General features: G+C 36.3%; 1 protein-coding gene across 2 annotated transcripts in view; it reads right to left on the bottom strand.

The window, feature by feature from the left end:
- LOC133531540 (zinc finger protein OZF-like) overlaps positions 1-13504 on the bottom strand; it is a 35126-nt gene extending 21622 nt beyond the window's left edge. The window contains exons 1-2 of one of the 2 annotated variants that reach the window (XM_061869809.1): positions 12985-13504; positions 2646-4855 (exon numbers count right to left, since the gene is read on the bottom strand). In XM_061869809.1, the coding sequence (XP_061725793.1) occupies positions 3114-4855; positions 12985-13225 (1983 nt within the window). In that variant the 5' untranslated portion in view covers positions 13226-13504 and the 3' untranslated portion in view covers positions 2646-3113. Of the gene's footprint in view, positions 1-2645; positions 4856-12984 lie in introns of those variants that run through there. The other variant, XM_061869810.1, reaches the window with a different exon arrangement.
- Positions 13505-14064: the final 560 nt, after the last annotated feature.

Raw genomic sequence — 14064 nt, 5'->3', positions numbered from 1 at the left:
TAAAGCTTACATAAAACCACCCAAGTATGGTGTATTGAGCCACGCCTGACCATAGTTGTAGTACAGTCACCATCAGATACATCGGAGCGGGCAAGGTGCTCACAAATATCTGAACACGCCTATTGAAACTATTAAGTTTTCATTGTTTTTATTGCACATCTCTATTTCGCATTGTCAAGTACTCAAAAGTTATCTGGAAGAGATTGCTCTTTAGCGATAAGACCGCTTGTTATTTACCTTTACTTTTAATCTTTTATTAATATCTTGTATTCTACATTGTATTAGGGCTGATTTAGACGGAACGCAATCTCGCATGCGATTTTAGTTACATTGCGGACTATTGAGGTTACAACCAACTCGTCCGTCCGATCAAATACCGCAATGTAATACGAGTACAACTCGCAGGCGAGTTCTCGCACCGTGTAAATGAGCTTTCAATATAGGTATATCGAAAATCGATAAATGAGAAGTCCTTAATGACATTTCAAATTGCCACGAGAATTCCGGCATCTGATAATTATGTAGTACAAATAAGCGGACTATACACGCGCTAAGCAAGCGTCTCCATAAATATGACGTTTCATGCTGCCAAGTGGGTGCAGGGTTAGCTTAGACGGAATTTCAAAAGCGTCTCTAAAGTACGGTCGACTGATAGAAAAATAAGGAAGCTTAGCGTACTCACTCCATACATTGACAATTTTTTTAAAATTATTATTAAAAAACAAAAAACCCGACTGCACACTAAAAAGAGGAAAACAAGCCCCACAAGAATATTTTTGTTGATGGTAAGTATCGCAGGCGGGGACCAACTTGACCGCCACCAACGAAAATACCTACCTATAGTCTGTATCTTTACGTATTTAAAAAAAGGTAAACAAAATCTACCCTCAAATGGCTCCTTAAGGCAGTTGAGGGTATATGAAAACATTACATGATCAAATAAAGTAGGTTTAAAGTCAGGTCGTTCAGTGACAGATCCAGGCGGTTTTGTATTTGGTTGGTTAACCAATAAATATTAAAACTACCCGAAAATGTACAAATGTTTGTTTACCTTTTTTTAAATACCCAAAGATACAGACTATAAGATTCTGCTAAAAGGTGAACTTGACAACCAACAACGTACGTACAAAATTACTATAAGTAACCCTTTGTTGGTCCCCGCCTGCGCTTGCTTTCCTCTTTTTAGTGCGCAGTCGGGTTTTTTTTATAATAATTCATTTTTTTATTTATAACTTTTTAGTTACCCCCAAAAAAACATCCTATGACACTCCTGTGATCAAGACATCTAACGATACCTCATACATCAAAATCCATCAAGCCGTTTAGGCTACAGGAGGCAACCAAGAGACAGACATACATACATACACTCGAAAAACATTACCCTCCTCCCTTTGTCAGTCGGGTAAAACTGGCCAAGTACGAGTCGGACTCGCGCACCGAGGGTTCCGTTTTCTTTTGATTGTGTTGACATAGAAGTTCGAATTTGTTACAGCTTAGAGGTATTATAGACCTGAGTATTTGATATGAATTTCGATTTAATACCTCTACGCGTTCATGGGGAAAGGGGTAGTAAGTTTAAAATGATTTAAAATATTTTTATTATATTCCTCTCTCTGCGGTCCTGACCACCGGCAGCTTGGGACCTGCCCCGCTGCTGGCGGCACCCTAGGTTACGTTTTCTATAATATGTTTTTTGTATTTTACTTTTATAATCATGTTATAAACAACCCAACTTAACAAGACAAATATAAATAAAGTTAAATAAAAATGCAAACGTATCTGCTTATTTTTCAACTTTCATTTGCCTTTGCACTATTATCAAACCTAAATTGCTCCCGTCTGTCCGGGGTATGTTAATAAATATTAAATTTAAAGCTTCTTAATACGTTTTACCGTACCTCCTATTTTATTAAGTAAGGAAATCTATGTATTAAGTGAGCACTCTAATCATACTTATTTCTTTATGGTAAAATTCAGAAAAATATTTACAAGCCATCGTTAAAATATATACATATATATAGACGACCTTATTTTCAGTGTCTAAAAAGACATTTATTTCTCATAAGAAATTACATTTCACTTACAAGAGAAATATGTATAACTAACTTAATATTATTTTTATATACAAACATAATGCATATACTTACATACGGGGTGGGCAAATAAGAAGTATACATTTTGTTTTAAAATTGTAACTATATTAAGTTCAAAGATTAGTAAGTATTGTTTTAAAAATATATTGGCAAATACATACGGCACAAGTTTGACAAGTGTCCACCTCTAACAGCAGGCAAATGTGAGTCCTTATCATCGCAATTTTCAGCATATTTTCGGCGTTGTCTCAGTAAATTTGTGTCGGATGGTCGGTTTTAACTGTTTAAATTTCATTAGCTTATTAGCATAGACATGTAATTTTAGATATCCCCACAGAAATAAGTCAGGAGCTGCAAAATTTGGGGAATTTGGGTGCCAATCACTATAACTATTTCTCGAAATTAATCGAGTAAACAACTAGTTTTAAACTAAAAAAAATTCTTACTAAAATTGCTTAATTGATAGAGGTAGAACATTTGGAAACATGGACTTCTTTTATATAATAATAATAAATTCTTTTTTTTGAGATACATGCGATCCATAATTACACAATCATTAATATTATAGCAATTTTGAAAAAATTAGCTAGACAAAATATAAATTAATAAAAACAAAAATACATTAAAATTTATATTAAATTAATTTAAATATATATTATATATTTGAAAGCAAAGCAAAAATGTTCCGTTCTCGTGTAAATTCCCTCGGTGGGGTTATTCCCGGAAGTCTTCCCGGGAATAAAGCTTTTTCTAGTCGACTTAATCCGTTTCACGCATCGACACTTATATGCTGTGCATCTGGATGCCTTTTGAAATTCGATTTATTCCTGAATTCTTTATTACATACATTGCATTTGTGAAGCGAAGCTCTATAGTGCGCATTTTCGTGTATTATCAAGGTATTTGCTCGTAAAAATTGCTTATATGTTAAAAAAAAGTAAAAATGTTCCGTTCCCAGGTAAATTCCCAATGCGGGATTATTCCCGGAAATAAAACTTTTTCTAGTCGGCTTAATCCGTTTCATGCATCGACACTTATACTGTGTGTCTGTATATGCCTTTTCAAATTCGATTTATTCCTGAATTCTTTATTACATACATTGCATTTGTTAAGCAAAGCTCTATAGTGCGCATTTTCGTGTATTTTCAAGGTATTTGCTCGTAAAAATTGTTTGTCACATATTTGACAATTGAATTTCGTACCATCCATATCATACTTATTTCCTGAATGTATTCTTTGTACATGTTTAACCAAGTAGCGTTTTGTAGTAAACCGCATCGTGCAACTTTCGCAGGCGTATGGTTTCTCACCGCTGTGAGTAAGTTTGTGCTCAGATAAATGCCCTATTTGGGTATAGGTTTTATCACATAGGTTGCACGCGAAAGGTTTGATCCCCGTGTGAGTTAGTTTGTGTCTTACCAAGTAAGTTTTGCAACCAAAAGCTTTATCACACACATCACATACGAAGGAATATGTGCTGGTGATTTCTGGATGAGTCCGTCGGTGATCTAGGAAGACTCTTCTTGTTTCGAAACTTGCGTTGCAAATTTCGCATGAATAAACATTGTGTCCGTTGTGGACTCGCAAATGCTCGTTTAGGAGGTATCTTTGGGAAAATCGTTCGCTACACATGTTACACGGAAAAGGCTTAAAGCCTGTGTGAACGCGTTCGTGCTTAACCAGTTGATATCTATGCAGGAATTTCTTCGAGCACAGATTACAATCGTACCGCTTTACAGCATCTCCTTGATGTATTAGCGCATGAAGTGCCAATTGAGATCGCTGTTTAAATCGTTTTTTGCATACTTCACAAGCGTGCGGTTTCTCGTCAGAGTGATTTCTCTTATGTCTCATCAAAGAACCTGAACATAGGAACCTTTTTTGGCAAATATCACAACTGTAAGGTTTCTCTCCACTGTGCGTACGCCGATGTCGGGAAATATAAGCGTAACTAAAGAATTTGTCGCAAATCTCGCAGTAAAGCGACTTTGCAATACCCATGTGATAAAGTACATGTTGAAACAGATTGCCTTTATTTGAAAATGATTTATTACAATAATCACAGATAAATGTTTTTACTTGTATTTCACCTGTGTGAACTCGAATATGTGCTTTAAGCTGATGCTTTTGCTTAAACCGCTTGTCACACACCCCACATATGAAAGGTTTATCACCTGTGTGTAATCGCTCATGTTTGAGTACCATATATTTAAATAGGAACTTTTTCTTGCAAAATTTACAATTAAACCGCTTCGCTGCATCGCCTTTGTGTATTAGCTCGTGAAGAGTCAATTGTGACTTTTCTCTAAACTTGGCATTACATAATTGACAGATGTGAGGTCTCTCATCAGAATGAATCCGCTTATGTTTAACTAAAGAGGCGGAGAACGTGAATCGTTTCTGGCAGATGTCGCAGCTGTAGGATTTCTCCCCTGTATGGACAGGCAGATGTCGATACAAGTAGGTTTGATGGGAGAACGCTTTGTGGCAAATATCGCAGCTGAAGGGCTTCTTGTCACTGTGGCAGCGCATATGTTGGACAAGTTGCTTTTTAGTTGGAAATGATTTTTTATCGGTGTCGCAGATAAATATTTTTTGTTTTTTTCTTGACCTCTTTCCAGGCGCACTGATATCTTTCAGGATTATTTTGGTATTTGTCTTACTTCCAAGAGGTCGCCCTCTCTTGCGCCTCTTACCAACCGCGGGAACCTCGTCACTGGGCTCACTATAGTTCTCTCGTTTGACCAAGAGTTCCCCCGGATCTGAAATAAAAACGCTCATTTCAGATACTAAGTGTAATAAATTTACAAAAGTGCACATCTCTCGTAAGTAAGAATTCCAAAGTTATGTTTTTTTCGCCACCAAGTCTCCCAGAAAAATATGTTCCAGAATGTCTTCTGACCGCACTTAGCATTTTTCAACGAAGATAAAAAGTGTATGTACTTAGCGTATCTATAAGAAATCCAAGTAATCCAACAGCTGTCACATTAACATAGAAAAATATAGTAGATACAGGAAGCCAATTATAGGAACTCACAGGTAGTGACATAATACTAAACTAAGATTACGCACTATAGGGACCGTGCGCGTTAGAGGGTCTGCCATCTTGTGGCCTGAATCGGAACCATAAACATGCACATGTACACGTCACGTGTTTTCTTGTGCATAGTAGGTTCTGCCATCTTGTGGGCTACATAGGAACAAAAAACATCACATTTACGCCTCGCGCCAAAAATTTGACGGCTCCTGTGCTGCCTCCTACAGTTCATGCACGCTCCCTATTGCAACCACATATGTGAACAAAGCGAAAGCGTAAACAAATTGGGTTATAGCTTCCTAACGCCATCTGTTAGAACATTGTGGCAGGACGTCGACAGTGACAGGAGACGCCACAGACATATTGCTTATTTGACAAAGTTAGCAGCTGCCAAATACATAGAAAGAAGATGTCGCCCCACGAAAGTTCATATTTTCACCGAGTGGTGCATTGACGTCGCTTATATTCATCCCACCACCAACTTCGCACATAGCCAATACATATATATAATATTATATATAATATTTGCTGTAACATATTTTTCAAAAAAGATTTTAAATAAAAAAAGACGCGTTAGAATAGCTTATCTTCTTTCTAATTAATGCTAAAAAGACAAACTATAAAGCAGAGACGCTTTCCAGATAGTATATCGTACATTGACCCGCCATTGATACCACCGTACCGTACCGTATGATATAAGGGAATGTAAATCAATTAGAATGTTTAAATGTAAATTTAAAACGTTTCTGTTAAACAAAATTAAATTACCACCACAATAAGCTATAAGATGTACCGTACTTATAATTTAACTAGACAATAAGCTAACCCATCTGTATTTAAGGGAGTTCCCTCTGCCAACAAACTGTCTTGCAGTTTGGCAGAAGAAAACAAAATTGTAAAAGCAGGGTTTTTTTACTAGAATAAATGATTATTTATTAAAAAAATACATATATATAAATATATTGCTGTCCCGCCCATGGTGCCGGTTGTCAATGTCGCAGTGGATGTTTGACAGCAATATAGCAATGTACGCGCGTGCAAAAGAGATAGAACCAGGCGGGTCAATATACGAAATACTATTTGGAAAGCGTCTCTGCTTTATAATTTGTCTATTTAGCATTAGAAAGTAGATAAGCAATCCTAAGGTGTCTTTTTATTTTAAATATTTTTTGATAAATAAGTCATAGCAAATATGTGACAGATATAAATCATATACGATCTTTACATACTTTTACTTTCATGAGTAATAAAAATATATTTATAAAGCGTTTTCAATAATTTTTATCGTCTCTTCTTTAGCAAGAAATTGATATTTTTTAAAGCAGATTCTTTAAGCATGCCAATATTTTGATTGGCATGGTAGGCAATCTTTAGGAAGTTCACAATAAATCCATAAAATTATTCATTGATTTCATAGTTCAAGATGGAGAATGCTTAGTTTAGTAGTGGAGTTATTTAAAAAAAGAAATTATTAATGGTTAATATATTCATCATTATTACAAGCTTTTATTTAACTTGCCCTGTTAGTTAGTGTGGGTCAAATCATGGCAGCTAAATTTGACCCACTTGCCGATTGAGCTGAAAATTTGCATATATATGTAAGTCGGGCAACAATGCAATATTAGGGCTCGTCTACACGATGGCCCAGCGTAGGACAGTCTTAGGGACGCAGCCAGGGGGGCGACACTTAGAAATGTAGTTAACATTAGTAAAGATGGCGGCGATTTCTATTAATGGGATCCGATAACCTACTTTTGCGTAAAGTTGACTACCGATTGTGCAAACGACATCACCAGATGTCACTATAAAATTGGTACAATTTAAAGGCTAGAATACAACATTAAGGAAGTTGCATATACCTCATATGTCAAGACCTATCTTTATTCACAATGTTGTTACTTAGCAACTGTTGTTTAATGTCAAAAAATGTAAACAGAGATATGATTGATATGAACTTATTATTTCTCTATTAATTTTAACCTTTCGACCGCCAAAGGCGTCATATGACGCACGCGGCTACAGCCCAATATCAACCTTCATGCGTACCGACAAGGTTCACGATTACACGCCGCGTACGGTAGGCGTGGCGTTCAAAAGGTTAAAGTGCAGAGCAGAGTAAAATCGGAGCAAGAAATAAACACGAATGAAATTCAAATAGGGAAATTAGAATCCCAATAGTTCCAATGTTACAAAGCCTGGAGGTTTAAAATTTTAACAGTGTTCAAGGCATTTCTCCGGCATCCTCCCGAGGTTTAGATATTTTCGAAAGAAGGAGAAAATATCATCTTTTTAGGATGTTTGAGACAAACATGTCCGATGACACTGCCAAGATTTGTGCAATTCGTTGTAGTATGTATCATATTATTGTACAATAAGTTCGTAGATTTAATACTTAACTGTAGTTTCTTCTGTACATAGTGTAATGTTCATATTGTTTAATAGTTGTATGTAGTCTATTAGTTAGTCGTAATTTGTATTTCTTTGCAGAGCGGATACTCCACCGAACACTGTCTATGACCGTAATAATATTCATATACTAGCCGTGTCTTATCCAACCTCGACATTGGCAGAATCATCAACACCTTGATGGAGCCATAACACGAAAAATTGATTGATTGATTCCGCTAAGTTAGACGAGATGGAGTGCATCTATGGAGGTACGTGCGTAGACAAAACATAGGTACGTCCTATGCCTGAAATTCATTAGCACCATTAGTACAAGAAGGACCCGAACTACGACATCATTACCCATTTGTTTATTTTTAAGAATATCTGCAGCGAATTGTTTACGGAGCTAGAGAGCGAGGCGAAATTACCAGGAATTCTCCTATTATGTCTTTACTTCACCTCCGGAATATCTTGAATTCAAGTCCAGTTCGATGTTAAGGTCAAAGAAGAAATGCTCAGTTGTGAACTAGGCAAGTCAGTTATGCGCACATGAAAGAGTTCTAAGTCAGACTGAGACACAAGTCACAGCAGCTAGCAACGAAGCTAATGCAGCTTTGGACACAAAGATGAACAAAGGTAAAAAGAAGAACAATTCCAAACAGAATCAGAAGCTGCATGTATTTGCAACACCTAATCTATTGCTAGTTTGTATAGCAAATTGAAAGCAATAAACGTATACTTGCATTACTATAAATGTATTTTTTTATTCCATTCTTTTAAAACTATTCTACATAATATTAGGTCTACTTGGGCGACTTACAAGTTAGTATTTCGTTTGATATCTTGTAAACAAAAAAACTTTGAAAGTTACAAGAAATTAAACAAAAAATTAACTTGTAAATCGCCCACGTAGACCTAATATTATGTAGTACGAAAGTACCTACACATACAGATGCATATGTAGATGTGCACGCACACATACATGGCTAGTTTCGGATACAAAATAGAGATAGCGCTTCGAAATTAGTTTCCTTAAAATGCTTCAAGAGGGCTCTCTTTTCCTTTATACTTACTTTACTCTTTGGACGCAGCTATGCGATGGAATGAGAAAGCAATACCACTTGCCCCCTCTACGCATACGCATAAAAAAAATTAAAATTTAAACTGTTTATTTCCACAAACAATTACAAGGAAATATATACTTAGTACTAATCTCACGTTTTAAAGATTATCTTGACTAAGGAACTGGGGATGCAACCCCTGATTATTAACAAATTACAAAATTAAATGTTAGTGAGTCTTTTCACATTTAAATCAGTGCTAGCATAAATGCGTCCCTTGCACTGGCCTACGCTGGGCCATCGTGTAGACTCCTCCATTATGGTATTATCGAGCTGATCTGATGATGGAGACAGGAGGTGGCCGTAGGAACTTTGTGATGAAATTACGCAACCTATTGTGTTTGCAATGCAATTTTACTTTAACCTGATCAAATTAGGCACTTCACACACAAACCCTTCAATTTCATCAAGTATTTACAGATTTCCTCGTGATGTTTTCTTCACCAGAGTAGGTAGTAACTGTTAAATAACAATTTTGTTATTTTCTTCATACATTCCGAGAAACTCATTGGTATGTGTTTCAAGCCACTGATAAAGATTAATATAAAATAAAATAAAAAATAAATTATTTTTATTTCCGAACCTTCAGAATTCCATAAAACATTGTTAGTACCATCGTTATAGCTAGGGGTTAGTAAGTGCATTAAAATCAAATGCAAATATAATATGAATAATAAATAATTAATAATATTGACATAATAACAATGAAAACAACAATGAATAATATGTAGTTTTGTAAAAAATAACCGATTTACAAGACCGAAGTGATAAGAGCTCCGTCAATAAAGTTTTGTACGGAGCTCTAAAAACCATAAAATGTTCACTGATAATCACTGATTTATTTTTATCTGAGAAGGCTCCAACGAGCGTGTATTCTTGCCTTAGGGCATGTTTACATATTGAATAGTGTGTACTGTAGTATGAGTTTATACATTTGCTACTAAACTAAACGCAGGTACAGTCAAGCGTAAAAATATGGTTGTACACATCTTACCCAAAAATATGTCCCATAGCATCTTATTCCAGTGTAATAAGAGCGTAGTACCATATTTATGAGACGATTCTCTCGATACATATTTTTGCAGCTGACTGTATCTCGACGGAGGGCGCCGTGGTGGAATGTCATCGATCCCGGTGCGTCCTCACAAACAGCAAAGAGGGTGAAACGCCGGAGTGGGTTTAGTGGGTAGGCCCAAATTTTCCCCCCTTCTTGCCAGGAGAGGGGAAACGAGCGGCGAATCCCACACACAGTGGGTAAATGCGTTCCCACTCCGTCAAAAAAAAAGGTACTATCTCGACGATCGATATTCGAAATGCCTTTGATATGTCATAGTTTTCAATTGTTTAGCGGATTTCAAATATAATGTCCGTGTTTAATTACTTTTTACGAAAAATATAAAATAAAATAAAAACATTTGTCAAAGTCAGAATCTTTTTACTGTCATAAATAAAAAGATAACCTAAAAGGTCAAAGAAGGTTTCATACAATTCTATGTGGATGTATTCCTCAGGAGCTATTAACAAATACCAAAGTAAAAAAAAAATATGTTAGTTTCTTCTTAACTAGGCGGGTCCACACAGAGCGAGCGAGCGAGCACGTGCGTGCGTGGCAATTTCCTCACGCACAAATCGGCCAGTGTAGACGGCGCGTGCGTTTTCCTCGCCCGAGCGCGCCGCCTCGGCCGAGGCACGTCTACACAGGCAGGTTTGTGTGTGAGGTAATTGCCTCACGCGTATGCTCGCTCTGTGTGGACCCGGCTATTGATACACCGGTTGTGATACTTTGTATACTGGTTCTAAAGAGCCTAATGCATCTGTACATTTCAGCTTTGTCCAATGGCTAGGGACACTATAGATTATGCAAAACATCTAACCAACTTGCTAGCCAAAAAGTAACCAAGAACTAGCTGTTACTGCTAGCATTGGTTAGTAAAGACTCAGTTTTTTAAACTCCATTAGTTAGTTAGTCTAGTAGAAGGATAAACGAGTCAGTGAACAAAGGCTAATTGGACTGGAGTACTTAATAAGGGGACTGGGGCCTACGGCGGCCAAGGCTGCAAATCCGCTACTGAAGGCCATTCATAAAAATATTCACAAGGGTTCCCCACTTTTTATTTACTACAAATATATAGTTTTCAGATCTTTCCCTGTACTTGAAGTGTAAGACGATATTACTTGCCGAATTTCACAGTTCTAAATCAACGGGAAGTACCCTATAAATTTTGATTCCCTTGAGAGTGTAAAAATATATGTTTTTTGGGCCATAAAGAGCCTATCATTTTTATTAAGTTAGCTTAGAAATTTTTTTCACAGCTTCAATATATGGTTAAAATTTTAGCTCAAGACCTCCATTCATTCCCAAGAGAAAGGGTCTTGACAGACAAACAGATGGATGGATGGACAGATGGACAGACAGACAACAAAGTGATCCTATAAGGGTTCCTTTGTTTCTTTTGAGGTATGGGACCCTAAACAGAATGAAAGTATTGCCAAAACATCCAAATCCAAACTGCATAGTGAATTAATTACCTAACTTTAGAGAAGGCAGAAATGTTTGACACAACCTGTACCTATGTAAATATAAAAATATATCGGCACCTTGTGGCATTTAGGTAGGATTTTTTTTATTACCACGTTGGTGGCAAACAAGCATACGGCCTGCCTGATAGCCTATGGACGCCTGCAACACCAGAGATAAAACATGAGTGTTGCTGACACTCTAAAAACCTGTACACTCCTTTTTTGAAGAACCCCATAGTGAAGCCTCTCGGGAAAACCTCGGTAGGGAGCTCATTGCGGAATGAGCCAAAGCATCCGTGGGTGGTAATTCCTCTTAAACCTCACAGTATGCAACCATTTAGGTTTAATTTGACGTTTCTGATGTAGATTTTCTGTACCAGTTGAGCAAAGGAAAACAGTTAGATAGAATCTTTTCAATCATTTAATATATATTATGATATTTGTGTTAAACAGTTCTCATTTGTCCTAAAATGAGGTGTGAGATATGACATCAAGTTGCAGAAACCAGACCTATAACCTATATAAAAAGCATTCTTCTCTAATGTCGCAGCATTGTGTACCCATTGATTTCAACTTCTATATTCTAAGGTTTGTGATAATCACGATATGTCTAATTATTGAATTAATGACAATGGTCATAATATTGACATTGACATAAAGTCAGACCAAGCTATGTGGTAAGCGCTTTTGGGTGCTCAGCCTAAGCAACTGTTAAGTAAACGTCATCATTTCATAGGAGTTTGACATATCAAATAACACTGCCTGTGCTATTAAAATTGCTGCCAACTTAAAGTCTATTTTTTGAAAATGACATTTCATGTGTTGCTAGTTTTCTACATCTTATATATATGTATCCGAAATTATCTATTGGGAGGTACTTATATAGGTACACCATTTTGAGGTATTTAGAAATTTTGTATCCAGGTCTATACACAATATTTCTAATATTTAAAAGAAATTTTACTGTAAGATTATCAGTCACCTCGAAGCTACATATCATATAGCACAAAATGCTATTTTTAAATGTTTGAGTAGATTAGTAGATTTTATTTATTGTTTAATTCCTATCATGTAGTGAGTAGAGCTCATTTATTTTTTATTTTGAATCTATAATTAATTGAATATTTATTCTTCTTCTTCTCGTGTCAATGGTTTCGTATTTATCGTCGTATATATATCATTTTGTATTAAGCGGGACCAGAAGTAGGTAGAAGGTAGTGACGCTTTTTTTTTTTTTCTTATTTCGTTTAATGCAGAACCATGGTTACATTAAGGACATTAAGGTGTTAACATGTATTGAGTGCATGCATGGTTACCCTGTCAGGGCATAGCAACATTATTGATATTCTAAAACTACTTAATTACTAAAATAAATACATATTCAAACACAAAATAGCATTTACGTAATGCTAGGAAATTCTTACAATTAAAATAAAGCAATAATACTATAATTATTAAAATATTAGTTCTATGCTTAACGTAAGCTTAACGCCCTGATGAATGAATTAATGAATATTTATTGATTATTTACAAACCAAAATCTAAGATCAGCACTGTTTGTTTTAAGCTGGTCACATTATTTCTAAGTTTGACAATTGTGGTTGTCATTTTAGTCTACAGAATAAAAAACAGACTAGCTCGGTCTGAATCTAATTAGCGATCAAACCTACTTCGTCACACGTATGGTAAAACCATGTTGGTAATAGGTATTCATTTGTATTTTATCTTATCTGAAAAGACACCTGAAAAACATGTCTCATAACTAGTGCCACCCAATTGCCACAAGTCACCGATGTTTAAATATAACAATAAGTCTATAACTCACCCCCAACAAATTCAATTTTATGCTGCACAGGCTCTTCCTTGACGACCACCTCCTGCTTGACCTCGTGTCCACCATACAGTCCAGCATCAGCAGCCTTCTCGTTGACACCCCACTCATCCTGCTCTACTTTTATATAATCTACAGATTCATTCTCTGGTTCTACTTCATCCCTCTCCACTTTTATTTCTTCCAGTGTTATAAGGACATTAGTTACAGTTTCATATTCTTTATTATCAGACATATTTTGTCTTTGAGTCTTACTTCAGGTCAATAATTGTCGCTTTTTTCATAGTAGCGTACAGAATATATACTATCAACTGGGTCACACCGATATTTTTGCTGTAGCTTGGTTGAAACTAAAACCTGTCTAGCTCCACAGTTAGCTAGTTACACAGTCTATGAAATTCGTTGACTCGCTGCTATAATTCAAGCAATAAGTATCGAACTAATATTGAACCAATATCACCAAAATGGCAGCCGCGCAACGCAATCTCAACTAATGACATTTACAAACATGAACGCAAAAAGTAAAGGTCGCGTACTCTCTACAAAAATAAAGTATGAATGAACCAATCGCTATGCTCCACAGATAACATACAATTTGTACTGTTTCTACTTATACATTTCCTTAAATGACCTCTCTACACAGTCAATCTTCCATCAGTTCAAATAAACGCCCGCCCATACGAAATGATCCAATTGACCAATTTGCTCAGTAACGAAATTGGCGTCAATTTCGTTTAGCGTTCGCACGAATGCAATTTCGAACACCCATTTTAGATTTATGGTGCCATTCGGGCGCACGAAATTAAAAACAAGCTCCCAAATGCGCATATTAGTATCGAAAATTGACATTGTTGCGTCCGCACCTCCATTTGACCATTCATAATCTTACATTCGAATCAAGTGGGATCGACGAGCCAATTTTATTTTTGCGTCTATTGATTGAGGAAAAAATTGTCCCGTCTAGATTAGCCCAAGGCTGCGCATTAACCGGATCGGACTCGTGTCATTATCAGGGTCAGGGAATGATATAGAGGGCCTACTGCGAAAACCAAAAATCGCAAATAGTGAGGATCT

Source organism: Cydia pomonella, chromosome 25 (genome assembly GCF_033807575.1).
Source record: "Cydia pomonella isolate Wapato2018A chromosome 25, ilCydPomo1, whole genome shotgun sequence".
Taxonomy (NCBI): Eukaryota; Metazoa; Arthropoda; class Insecta; order Lepidoptera; family Tortricidae; genus Cydia; species Cydia pomonella.
Note: the sequence above shows the minus strand (reverse complement) of the source record. Positions and strands in the feature narration are given on the sequence as shown.